This window comes from Poecilia latipinna, unplaced genomic scaffold (assembly GCF_001443285.1).
Source record: "Poecilia latipinna isolate Pla-1442-1.1 unplaced genomic scaffold, P_latipinna-1.0 Scaffold1526, whole genome shotgun sequence".
NCBI lineage: Eukaryota > Metazoa > Chordata > Actinopteri > Cyprinodontiformes > Poeciliidae > Poecilia > Poecilia latipinna.
Window position 1 is genome coordinate 33,806 of NW_015114142.1, and position 12,908 is coordinate 46,713.

Here is a 12,908-nt window from a genome sequence, read left to right on the forward strand (position 1 = left end):
TGTACTTAAGTACAGTAACGAAGTACTTGTACTTCGTTACTTCCCACCCCTGATGGCAGGAGAAGTACATCATCAGGACAGTGTATGGTGCTTATAACTCAGTAAACTAGTAAATGATTTCAATTTGATTATGAACTCATGCATGCTTAGTCTCAAAGATGTTTGGCTGTCTCGTCAGTGAAACGTGATTTTACATACATTACTTTTAAAACTGCTTCTTTTCATTTACATTTTTTAAACTGCTATTCATGTGGTTTAGACAGAGCACATCAGCTTAAATTGCATGAATACATTACAGAGCAATTTATATTACTACACAGAAACACTGTCTTTGTAAGTCAACAACATGTACCCCATCACGTCTATTTTCAGTAAAATCTTCACACATTTCACTGTTTCTCTTTCACCTGCTCTGTCATGCATATGTGGTGCAGTTATAGCGAGCAAGTAAAAACTAGCTTTCGCCTAAGTATGCAAATCAGCAAGCAAATTGAGATTAATTTTACTTCTGAAAACAAGAACTACTGTGTCAAATCAGTAGTGGCAACTTGTGCTTACATATAAATATACTGATGGCAGGTATAATCTTGAGAATACTGCTGAAACTAAACCATATGTGCTTCGAAAAATATTAGTTTTATGGCATGAAAACTAAAGTAAACTTAAGTAAACTAAAGCCTAACTTAAAGATCCTTTTGCACTGGGTGCCTTTATTTAGACTAACCCGACAGAAAGGGAGGTTGGAGATATGCTGCAAACATTCTAAGGTCAGGAATCAAACCTTGAATTGGGTAAAAGCTCAACAAGCTAAAACAGGTCAACATTGCTGCACTCCACTCTGACTTCTTTCTTCCATTACCATGTCCTAGGAAGTAAAATTGCATTCTGTTTTTTGTTTTTTTTTAACTTCATTTTATAGAAAATACCAATACTGAAAACTATGTTTTTTGGCCAATTGCAAAATATACTCCTTTCATCATTATTATTATTATTATTGTTGTTGTTGTTAACTTAATCTTTCCTGCCACATTACCTGCCAATTAGCCACTTGTTTTAAGAGACATGAATCACAAATATGGTTATTGGAAACTTACCATTGCCCTTTTGTCTGATTAAATCTGTTTTATGAGGAGGGAGAGAGCAGGAGCTCCTTGCAGAGAGCCATGGGAACCGCTGCTCTCACAAGCTGCAGTGTGATATGCCTTTTAGGTGAATTGTGTGACCATCACAAAGATCGAGGTAAGGAAATCTTCTGAAACACAATTTTTAGGCATCAGCTTCTGTTTGTATAAAAAAAAAATGTTACCAATATCATTATATTATCATATTATTTGGATCAAGTCTAATAAATAGTTAATCAGAATGTTAAGTAAAACAATGACATATTGGTCTAAGCTAGCTTTAAACTTTGTATTTTTCAAAGCAAAACAAGATTTAACTAGAATCACACAAAAAAGTGTTTTTTGTAATTTTCATCTAATGGCATAATTTCTTAGTCTCCATTGTTGTCATGTTGTTTTTAATTGAGCCAGAGAGGTTCCTATTGATTTTCTGGCACATACCTTTGGGTAGAGGAAAGGCTGCAAATATGCTGGGCTTTCAGCAGCCCCACAGGGCTTCACTCTTTATATATTAAGCCCTGGGATAACAAAGAATGTTGACCTACTAATCTGTAATAAGCAGAGTGCTTCATTTTGCAAACAAGGAAATGCATCCACTGCATTTTCCCACTCTGACAACTGGTGCATCAGCAAACTTAGCTTAAAGCCACAACATCTTTCAAAATAGCAACACTGATTTTGCTCAGGTGAGTGACTGCAGCTTGAGGGATGAACAATATAATAACAAAAACTACCTTTGAAATAAAAACACTCTAAAGAAAGTGAGAATATTGAATGTGTTAAAATTTAAATGTTTATATATTTTTGCAACACAAAGAAATTACAACTTTAGAATAGCATTGGTGTACTGTTTATGGAGACTATGCTAAAACTGTAACGGCATTGCAAGTAAATTATGCTTGATAATTTTTCACACATTACACAACATGCACGTGTACTGCATCAACTCTGTTACTAAAAAACAAAACTTAGTGCTAGGAAAACTTTTTAGTGGGGTTAGTTTAACCATAAACCAATATAAAAACAAAAGTTTTGATTAAAATTAGAATATTGGGGAAAGTTAAGTATATATATATATATATATATATATATATATATATATATATATATATATATATATATATATATATATATATATATATATAACAAAATCTGTGTCATACCCTAATCAGCTAATTTACTCAAAACACCTGCAAAGTTTTCCTGCTCCTCTAAACTATTTCTGAATTGTCGCTATAAGTTGCACTATCATGGGAAAGACCGCTGACCTGACAAATGTCATAGACACCGTCAACAAGGAGGGAAAGCCACAAATGATCATGATAAAGAAGCAGGGTGTTCACAGGGTTCAGTATCTAAGCATATCCATTCAAACAATTTGAATTAATGTATTTGACATTGAGCTTAAATGCAATAAAAAATTGGCCTTTTTCCCTAATTTTTCCAAAATTAGTTAATTTTTTTTTGTTTCATTTTCATTTATAGTTAATGTTTATATGTTCTGGTGATAAAATATATAGACCTTCAAGAAGTACAGAAGTATCTTTCAAAAGTATTTTACTGTTATTTTAACACATTTATATTTTCATGTTGGTTCTTAACCATAAAAAAATATTTATATGTAATATTTTCCACTTTAAGGTTAAAACCAAATAACTTTTTGTTCCATGTGTTTTTTTTTTCATAGTTTGTCGTTAATAATAACTACAAATTACCAACATGCATAGTAATTTGGCATGGTGAATGGTAATTTGTTGGTAATTTACAATCATCACATGAATCATTACATTTCAAAGTCCGTTTTAAGACTTTGTTTTCTTTCCTATCTCTCTTCTTAATGCTGATCTGCTATATATAATGGAAGACATGCTCTTGTTTTTACTTGTACCTTTGTTATGTTTTTTTTTCATTGGTGGACTACATGTACAGGTTATGCCATGCTTTTTCCAGTTACTGAAGAGATTAAAAATGTCCTTAGAGATCCTTTGCAACTGCTGTTATGTTTGAACACAGTAGCTTGAGATAAACCCAAAGCTTTTCCCACATGATCTTTGCACAAGTAAAACTGGCAGCTAAAATGACATTTCATTTCAAGCCATTCTATAATTAAAATATGCCAGGCCAAATCCTTAGCTGTAGACAGCAATGCCACTTCTTACTTGTTACACATTTATATAAATGTTGGTATATCAGTCCTCTCAACTTATAACCCTGATAATCTTCTTTCTGTAACTTTGAGAATCTAAGTAAATATGATATACAAAGATACTTCAGCATTTTTATTTCTTATCTTTTTACAAAGATAAACCATCAAACCACCATGCAATAATATTTTCTGCCTTTTTTTCCAGCCCAGTAGTGTTGCAGAAAAAAAAATATATATCAACCAAAAAAATCCATCTAAACTCAGCATGCATAGACAAGCAAACTGCCATTCAAACTGTCTCATCTGTCATGTAAAAAGCTTTAGTTGACAAGCCATGATACACGTGTGTCCTACTTATCAGACAACAGTCACTCTAAGGCTTTTAATGACATCAGCTGAAGCAACACAGGCAACATGGAGAAATGGACAGACTTTCTCTTTGCACTCAAGATGCCAGAAGCAGACTCCTCCTCTTTCAAATGTTATAAGTCCTTTTCAAATTGAAGTAGCCCACAAAAAAAATGTTATGACAGAAAACTGACAAGAATAAAAAAGGCCAGTAGAAGAGAGTATGCTTATTCTTTCTGTCCAGCTGTCATGGGGTTAGGCTAATTCTGCTTCGCTAAAAGGGATGCATCTGCACTGTACAAATGCAAGAAACAGGAAATTCTCTCCTGCTCTTAGAAGACCAGTTTCTATTTTTAGTGCCTCCTCTGTTGAGATACACATCTGCAAGTTCTATATGTTTTCTTTACAACAACCTGTGATGAAGGTAAACATCTGCTTGCATATGTTATCTAACTCCATAAAAAAAAGACAACATCCTCCCATTTCTTTTTCAAAGGGGCTGATTCTTATCTCCAGCAGTGATTGGGTGAGAGGCAGGTTACACCCTGAACAAACAACCATGACTGCATACATGCATGCTTATCCAAGGACAATTTAGAGGAAATGAATAACCTAACACTGGACTGAGGGCGGAAGCCTTAGTACCCAGAGAGATTCCACAACTATACAGGGAGAACAGGCAAGCTCCATACAGAAAAAAATAGAGAGCAGCATACAAACCTTGTATTACCTAGTTTCTTGAATTCTGTCTCTTAGGGTGTGGGAGATGACTTAGTGACATCTTAAGGGATTAACTATTCAAGATGGCATTCAAAAAAATATTCCATAAGAATAAGTAGAAGGCATTGACACTCATGAATCCATCAACCTTAACCCGCCTGTGATTAAGGTGTAAAAGCCAGCACACTTGTGCCATTGCCACCCACAAACAATGAAGAAGAAACAGCTGAATTACCAGAAGCCATTGACATCAGAGGGGGCAGGCTGACTGACAAGAAACATCAGATTCTATGACGTATTATGTTGTGATGAGCTTAATCCATTTTATACCCACTTATTTGCATATCACAGGGATTTGCTATTTCAAATCTCTGACAGAGTTTGGAGTTTCCCTCGTCCCTGGTTTCCTATTACAGCAGATCCCATCTCACTAATGCTGTTGCGCAACCATCAATCATCACTTTAATACTTTTCAGTAATGCCAGTCTGTTGACAAGCCAGTTATGCAACAAATCTGACCTGTCCAGTCAAGAGAGAAAGCCCCAAAACAGCCTACATGCAGCATGTTGTCTTGCATGTGTTTATTTTGTTAAATGAGATCCTTAATTCAAAGTCGAGGAGAGAATATCATATATCCAACTAGGATCCCGATTAAAGTCAAAGCCTTATGAAAATCGTAAGTGCAGCAGATTGCATATGTCACATTTATCAATACTGCTACATAACTTATGTATCTACAACACATATGGCAGCACTGACCATATAACAAAATTACTGAATCTTGCAGTATAAAATGTATATTTTATACTGCAAGATTGTCACTGCTCAGTATACTGGATGCTGAATTTAATTCTGATGGCATTGTTTGCCATTGCTTAAATTAATTTAATAATGATTTGATCAAGATGTAAATAACCTGGAACTCTGGTCATACAAAAAATGATTTAAGGTTATTTGAATGAAAGAAAGTGAAAATGAAAACCTTTGCATCATCAAGAGAAAAAATTGGCATGCAAAAATGACATTATTTTGACTTACATTTGCAGTATGGGGCATAGGATTAAATCCACAGAAATTGCAGACAGTGTTTTTGCATTCAGTGCAGGTGTTGTAATTTGGACTATCTGTTGATCCCACATTCAGTTCAGCCTTACAAAGAGGACAGGTGGACACAGTTGGTGTAGGAAGAACCTTGTTCACCTCTGTGGACAGTGGTGAATCTTCTATTTTTTCTTGAAGTGATGGAGTATGTCTGGTCTGTGGAGGAGATGGAGCAGGCTGGTCTTGCAAAGATGGTGGCGTAGGCTTGTCTTTTTGAAGGGGTGGAACAGGCTTGTCTTGCAAAGGTGGTGGAGCAGGCTTCTCTTGCAAAGGTGGTGGAGCAGCCTTGTCTTTTTGAGGGAGTGGAGCAGGCTTGTCCTGTTGAGGGGGTGGAGCAGGCTTGTCTTGCAAAGGTGGTGGAGCAGGCTTGTCTTGTTGAGGGGGTGGAGCAGCCTTGTCTTTTTGAGGGAGTGGAGCAGCCTTGTCTTTTTGAGGGGGTGGAACAGGCTTGTCCTGTTGAGGGGGTGGAGCAGGCTTGTCTTTTTGAGGGGGTGGAGCAGGCTTGTCTTGCAAAGGTGGTGGAGCAGGCTTGTCTTTTTGAGGGGGGGGAGCAGGCTTGTCTTGCTGAGGTGGTGGAGTAGTCTTGTCCAGGTGTGGTGGAGGAGTAGTCTTGTCCAGGTGTTTGAGGGGGTGGAGCAGGCTTGTCTTTTTGAGGGAGTGGAGCAGCCTTGTCTTTTTGAGGGGGTGGAACAGGCTTGTCCTGTTGAGGGGGTGGAGCAGGCTTGTCTTTTTGAGGGGGTGGAGCAGGCTTGTCTTGCAAAGGTGGTGGAGCAGGCTTGTCTTGCAAAGGTGGTGGAGCAGGCTTGTCTTGCTGAGGTGGTGGAGTAGTCTTGTCCAGGTGTGGTGGTGGAGTAGTCTTGTCCAGGTGTGGTGGAGGAGTAGGCTTGTCTTGCTGAAGTGGCTCTGATTTCTGTATAGCAGGCATTTTTGTATCTTTGGCAGGGGGCATCTTTGGAGAAACTGGTGGTGTGACTTTAGGTGAGGTAGGAGCAGTAGTGGACATCTTCCTTGGAGGAGGTGGTGTGGTTTTAGGTTCATCCTGAACAGCTGATTGTATTAGTGTAGATGCAGAACTAAGAAAAGATGAGCCAAAGCCAAACATCTTCCCAGTCACTGATTCAGCAGATTTCGCTGCTGCCACTGGTGCCTTAGGTGCTTTAGGTGCACCAAATCCAAAGAACCCCCCAGATTCTTGTTTAGTAGGCTGAACTGGTGGAGCCATTTTGGTTGGCTGTGTGGGTAGCTTTGCAGGCTGTTCCTGTACTTTTCCAATGTCTTGTTTTCCAACATCTTTCTTTACTTCTGGTTTGGTACTTTGAGTAATCTTCATTTGTTGTAGCTTTTCATTTGGTTTTTGCTGGTCAGAACCTGAAACCACTGGCACCTTTTTCACAGAATCTTGCTGAGGTGGAGCAGCAGTTGGCAATGGGGTTGCAGCTTCCATGGAATCTTTTTGGATATGTTTGATTGGTGTAACTGTTTCCTTCTGTACAACAGGAGAAGACCGTGGAATTTCGCTTGGTGTCTGTTTTGCCACGGGAGCTACAGTTGACTCCGAGGCTTTCAATGCCCTCTGCATCTGGCAATTTAGACAAAGCCATTCCTTTGTCTGAAACAAATTCAATCAAATAAAGAAATGTTGTAAACTCAACATACAACAAAGGGTGACCATCATTTAGTAACAGAATTTCTTTATAAGACAATAATCTGGAGAATGGAAAATAGGTATTATGTGTTTGTTATTAAAATAGTTAACTCAGACAGTTCATAAGAGGTCCTAGCATCTCCTATAGAAACAACATAATTGAGAATCACTTTTTTGTTTTATGACTTGTTTTACCCGTAAGTATTTTCAAATCCAAATTATGACAGAACTGATAACAGTCAAATGCTTGATTAAGCTAATCATTTCCACTGCTGGGATACAAATGTAATATGTCTCTATGCTGAAGCAAATAATTGCAAATGTGACTTTTGTGAAGACGATGCTTACCTCTGATATATTTGAGACTGCATCAAATCCACACTGGTTGCACACTGTAGTCTTGCACTCTGTGCAAGTGTTGTAGTTTTTAAGATCTTTGGAGTCAAAATTTAGCTTGATCTTACAAAGTGGGCACACTGACAGATCAGTCTTAGAAGCATCTTGCCCATTTAGTGGTACTTTAGAGTTATCTGATGGTGATTTTGTCACTTTGGCTGGTTCTGTTGCAATAATTTTAGTCTGCTGTGGTTTCTCAGAATTCTTGTCCTCAGTCTTCTGCACAGAAGTTACCTTAGCATCCCTTACTGGTAATGTTTTAGTAGAAGCGGGTGGTGTAGGCTTTGGAGAGACTCTATCTGTGGCGGACATCTTACGAGGAGAAGGCGGCGTAGTTTTAGGTTCATCTTGAACAGCTGAAGTAATCAGATTGGATGCAGAACTTATGAAAGACGAGCCAAAGCCAAACATCTTTCCAGTAACTGAGTCTGCAGGTTTTTCTGTTGAAGGCTGTGTTTTAGGGCCTCCAAAGCCAAAGAAGCTACCTGACTCTGGTTTTACAGCCTGAACTGATGGCGATGCAGTCTTAGGAGGAGAGCTCTCAGGTTTCTTAGGATGTGTTGTGGGTTGTTTTGCTCCCTTCTGCTGTGGTGTAGAAGTAGGCTTGTCTGTAGGTGGACCTCCTTTTGCTTGATCTGTTGGAATAGCAGGCTTAGTAGAAGAAGGAACTTTCTGAGTTTGTTGCTGTGGTGTGTCCGCTTGTACTTTCGGCACATCTGAACATGGCTTTTGTGAGGGTGGTAAAACATCTACATTTGTGGCAGCTGGTGGACCACTTTCATCAGGGACTGAAGCAGATGCACAAGAGACCTCCTTTGTTGGTTCACTAACAGGAAGGAGTTCTGTTTCTCTGGCCTTAATAATGTTAGCAGTGTCTGTGACTGGCTCAGAAATCTCTTGCTTGGAAATATTAGCAGTTGGGGTTTCTTTCTTCTGTTTATGGGCAGGAATATCTTTGCTTGGTGAAGGTTGTGTTTTCATCATTGGGAGGCCTGGGGGTTCAGAAGCTCCAAGAGCTCTCTGCATCTGGCAGTTGAGACACAACCATTCCTTTGCCTGCAAACGCAAAAGTAGAACCAAGAGTTATTTGTAAGGAAAATCTGATATGTGTTATGTTGCTTTGAACAAATAAAAACTGTTTCACATAAATAGTTGAACAGATCGTCAATTAAAAAAAAAACTTGAGTGAGTTAGTATTAATTTACCTTAGAGATATTTGGCATTGGACTAAATCCACATTTGTTGCAAACAGTGGTTTTGCAGTCAGTGCAGGTGTTGAAGTTGGGGGGGTTCTTGAAGTCAATGTTAAGCTCCACTTTGCAGAGTGGACAAGCAACTTGAGCCTGTTTTGTCAATTCCATCTGGCTTTTACCATCTTCTTTCTGCCCTGTTGGAGTAACTTTAGCCTCGTGAGGTTTGTCTATTATCTTTTTGACATGCGTTTTCTGCTCATCATCTTCTTTGACCTCTACTACTGAACCTTTTCTTTGAGGTTCTTTGGCTTGGTATTGTTTTACATCCTCCATGGATTTGAAAAGTTGCCCAGGTGTTGTCTTTATAGTTTCACATTTCTCCTCATTTTCAAATGTGTCTTGAGGTAGTTGAGTTGTCTTCTTGTCTGCGGCAAAAGGAGGACCTTGTGTAGGCATTGGTTGTTTGACATCAGAAACAACAGTCCCTACCTCTTCACTTTGAGGAACCAAATACTTTAGAGTACCCTCAGTAGAAAGTAAATTGGTTTTCTCATCTTTTGCTAGATCTGAGGCTGAAGCTGTTTCATCTTTTGATGCCAATGAGGCAGAAGTTTGCAATATGTCTTTCTTTTGAGGCGCACCTTGTGTTTTGTCAATAACTTCAGCTCCTTCTTTAGGAATACTGTGTTTCCTTTCATTGGTCACATCTTTTTTGACAGTACCAGGTGAGGAAACTTGGCTCGGTGATCCCTGAACTTTCTTCAGAGGAACCTGTACTGAGTCGGCTGCTGCCAGAGCTCTTTGCATCTGGCAAGTCAAACACAACCATTCTTTCACCTGTCAGAAAAAAAACAATGTTACATTATGTTAAAGAAAAAAATATGCTTGTATCTATTAAGTAAAACATAGTATCAATAAATACATGTGCAAATATGTCAATACAATTCAGTATTACCAGCATTTCTCTAGGAAAGTTCTATGTCTTAGAGACATTTATTATTCAGTGTTCTTCGAAGAGTCAGTATCAAGGGTTGCAACAATGGGAAAGCAAGATCTCTTACCTCTAACTGGTTTGGCATGGGGTCAAATCCGCACTGATTACAAACTGTGTTCTTGCATTCGGTGCAGGTATTGTAGTTAGGTGGATCCTTGGACCCCATGTTAAGTTCAGCCTTACAGAGCACACAGCTAATGTTTGGTTTGATGGCACCTTCGGAAGCTTCTATAATCTTAGAAGCTTCTGGCTGAGCCTTGTCATCTTTGACTTGCACCAGAGCAGGTCCCTTAGGCTGCTGTGGTTCTGGCTGCTCCTTCTTTTGGGCAGCATGGGATTTGACTTCTTTTGCAGGGGATAACTTGGGAGATACTGGTGGAGTGGTCTTAGGTTGATCTTGAACAGCTGAAGTTATTAAGGTAGATGCAGAGCTGAAAATGGATGAACCAAAGCCAAGCATTTTTCCAGAGACGGACTCCACTGGTTTGTCCACATTAGGCTGAGTTTTACCCTTTCCTAATCCAAAGAAGCTACCTGAATCTTTCTGTGGCACCCCTGCCACATTGCTCTGCTTCTGTTCAGCTTGCCTTGTCTGGCCTGGTGATTTGCTTGGGCCTGATGTTTGCTGCTGTTCTTGTAGGGTTTTCTTAGAAGGATCTGGGCTAGCCTGTTTATTAACCACTTGCTTGTCAGCTGTTTCAGGGGGCTGTGCGGGTGAAGATAACTTCCTCTGAGGTGACTGTGGTGCAGAGGAGAGTTTCTTTTCAGGCTCAGCTGGGCTAGTGATGCCTGCTTGGGATTTTGCGTGAGGCTTGAGAGAAGTAACTCCTGGAGGGTCTGTCACTTCCAGGGCTCGTTCCATCTGACAGGTGAGACACAACCACTCAACCTAAAATCAGAAGGAAATCAAGTTAATAAGAACAACTCTTAGGTTGAGTTGTTTATATATTTATCGATTTTTGAAACATCAAATCAAGAAAATTACACTTCTAAAATAGGTTGGTCTTTAACAGTTCATACAGAATAACAATGTGATATACTTTATTTTTTCCTATTCTCTTACCGCAGTTTTGCTTGGCATTGGGTGAAATCCACACTGGTTACACACTGTGTTCTTGCACTGTGTGCATGTATTATAATTGGGTGGATCCTTAGAGCCTATGTTGAGTTTGATCTTACACAGTGGACAGGTGGACTGTTCTAGTTTGACACTTGCATGGGTACCTGCTTCAGATTTCAAAACCTCTGATGGGGTTTTCTCCACTTTAGCCTGTACTGATGGAAGGGTCTTTGTCTGCAAGGATGTATCTGCTTTCTTCTGCTGCTCAAGCTTTTGGGAAGCAGAAGGCTTGATCTCATTTGATTTTGGTTCTGCAGTTGGCTGATTCTCTGACTGCTGTTGCTGTTGTGACTTTTTCTCCTGTTCTACTTTTGGAGCTGTAGGTGATTTTGCCTCTTTTGAAGGAGACATCTTGGGAGAAACTGGTGGTGTTGTATTGAGCTGGTCCTTCACCGCTGAGGTTATTAAGGTAGAAGCAGAACTAAAGATGGATGAACTGAAGCCTAACATCTTCCCACCCACTGACTCAGCAGCCTTTGCTCCTTCTGGCTGAGGTTTAGGTTCAACAAAGTCAAAGAAGCCTCCAGACTCTTGCTGTTTTGCTGGAGTAGTGCTACTCCGTCTGCGTTCGTGTTGGTTTGCCAGATCTGATGGTTTCTTTTCTTCAGCTTTTAGTTTTTCTTGAGGTGTTTTCTGATCTAGTGCTGGGCTAACTTGTTTTAGAGAAGCATCACTAGATGGAGGTTTGCTTAATGGCACTGACTGTTTTCTCTGTGGTGAAACTCTCCCTAAAGGTTCTCTAGATTGCTCCACAACATCGAGACCATCCTTTTTTGGAGAAGAAGTGAGTTTGGAGGCATCTTCCATCTGAACATCAGTGGATGGAGGAAATTTACTGGGTGAGGTTTCAGACTTTAAAGCAGGAGGGCCTGGAGGTTCATTTGGTCCAACTGCTCTCTTCACCTGACATGTAAGACACAGCCATTCTTTTACCTGAAATACAGTAAAAACAAAATTAGGTGTTGATTTAAGAACAAACATAAAAATTTAGAGGTGTGCCGATCGATCGGCCACCGATCATAATCGGCCGATTTCCGTGAAAAAGTGTATGATCGGTGATCGCCAATCACGGTCGATCTCTTATTGCCGATCACACAAACCGATCACCTGCATCTCATTTCGCAGCCTGCCTGTGGAGCTGGTCTCCTCTTTCCTTCACACTGCGCAAATGCGCAGCAACAAATCCTAAGCGATGTGGAAATATAACGCTCTGAGTGAATGGAGAAGTTTGCGTGATGCGCGGAAAATTGAAGCACGTGGGGTGAAGCAGGTCAAAATGCATCAACACAATGAATCTAATATGGCATAAAAACAATGCCATACTTGACGGAGTTTGGCTACATCGAGGCTCACTGCAGTAAAAAAGACATACGGAGGATCAGATAGCAGGAAAAGCAGCGAACAGCTACAAACACTCACCCGGATTAGCATGACGGTCAGAAAGCTAAACAAATAACGGGAAAAGTTATTTAAGTCTTCGAGCTGCGATGTAAGACGCTGGTTCTGCTCTCACTGTTGAACCGCTGCTACAGGTAGTAATATTTGACAGACGGAGCTTCGCTTCTGCTCCACCTGGTAGTGACTCTCACACTGAAACTCTGCTTAAAGCTGCAGCATCTAACTTAAAAAAATAAATTTTACATACGTATTAAAACTTTAGTTGTCCTAACATGAGACAGATAATCTCTAAAAAAATAATCGATCTCCTCCCTGATCTGCATAATTACTCTTCAGTCAGAAACAGCCAATCAGAACTAGCAGTAATCAGCTAGCCGCCATGCTATCGGAAAGTTTTCATTCAGCAACTCAGGATTGTTTATTGTAATGGAACCTGTTTTTGCCTTTGAATGTTACGTTTTATACTTGAATTTTTTTGGCAATGTTGAGAGGTTTTATTTTGACTCTTTGCATTATTTAGCCTCTTCAGAGCCTTCATATGTTTTCAGTCTGTTAAAGATAGTATTACCAATAGCAGTACAATTTGCACAATGCCTGTTTTGATTTCTTCTTGGTAGAAGTTATTAAAAACAAGTTTTTGTCTAAATTAAGGTGAATTCATGGTTCTTTTTTCCACATAATGTAACAGGTAGTGCTTATGATTAAAAGAATAATAATTATGTGATT

At 39.4% G+C, this 12,908-nt stretch overlaps 1 protein-coding gene across 1 annotated transcript in view; it reads right to left on the minus strand.

Annotated features, from left to right (window-relative positions):
- Nucleotides 1-5,485: 5,485 nt before the first annotated feature.
- Nucleotides 5,486-12,908, minus strand: part of LOC106963370 (protein piccolo-like) — a 24,862-nt gene continuing 17,439 nt past the window's right edge. Inside the window, exons 7-11 of the mRNA XM_015058244.1 lie at nt 10,728-11,717; nt 9,732-10,553; nt 8,683-9,507; nt 7,430-8,533; nt 5,486-7,045 (exon numbers count right to left, since the gene is read on the minus strand). Coding sequence (XP_014913730.1) covers nt 5,486-7,045; nt 7,430-8,533; nt 8,683-9,507; nt 9,732-10,553; nt 10,728-11,717 — 5,301 coding nt within the window. The remainder of the gene's footprint in view (nt 7,046-7,429; nt 8,534-8,682; nt 9,508-9,731; nt 10,554-10,727; nt 11,718-12,908) is intronic.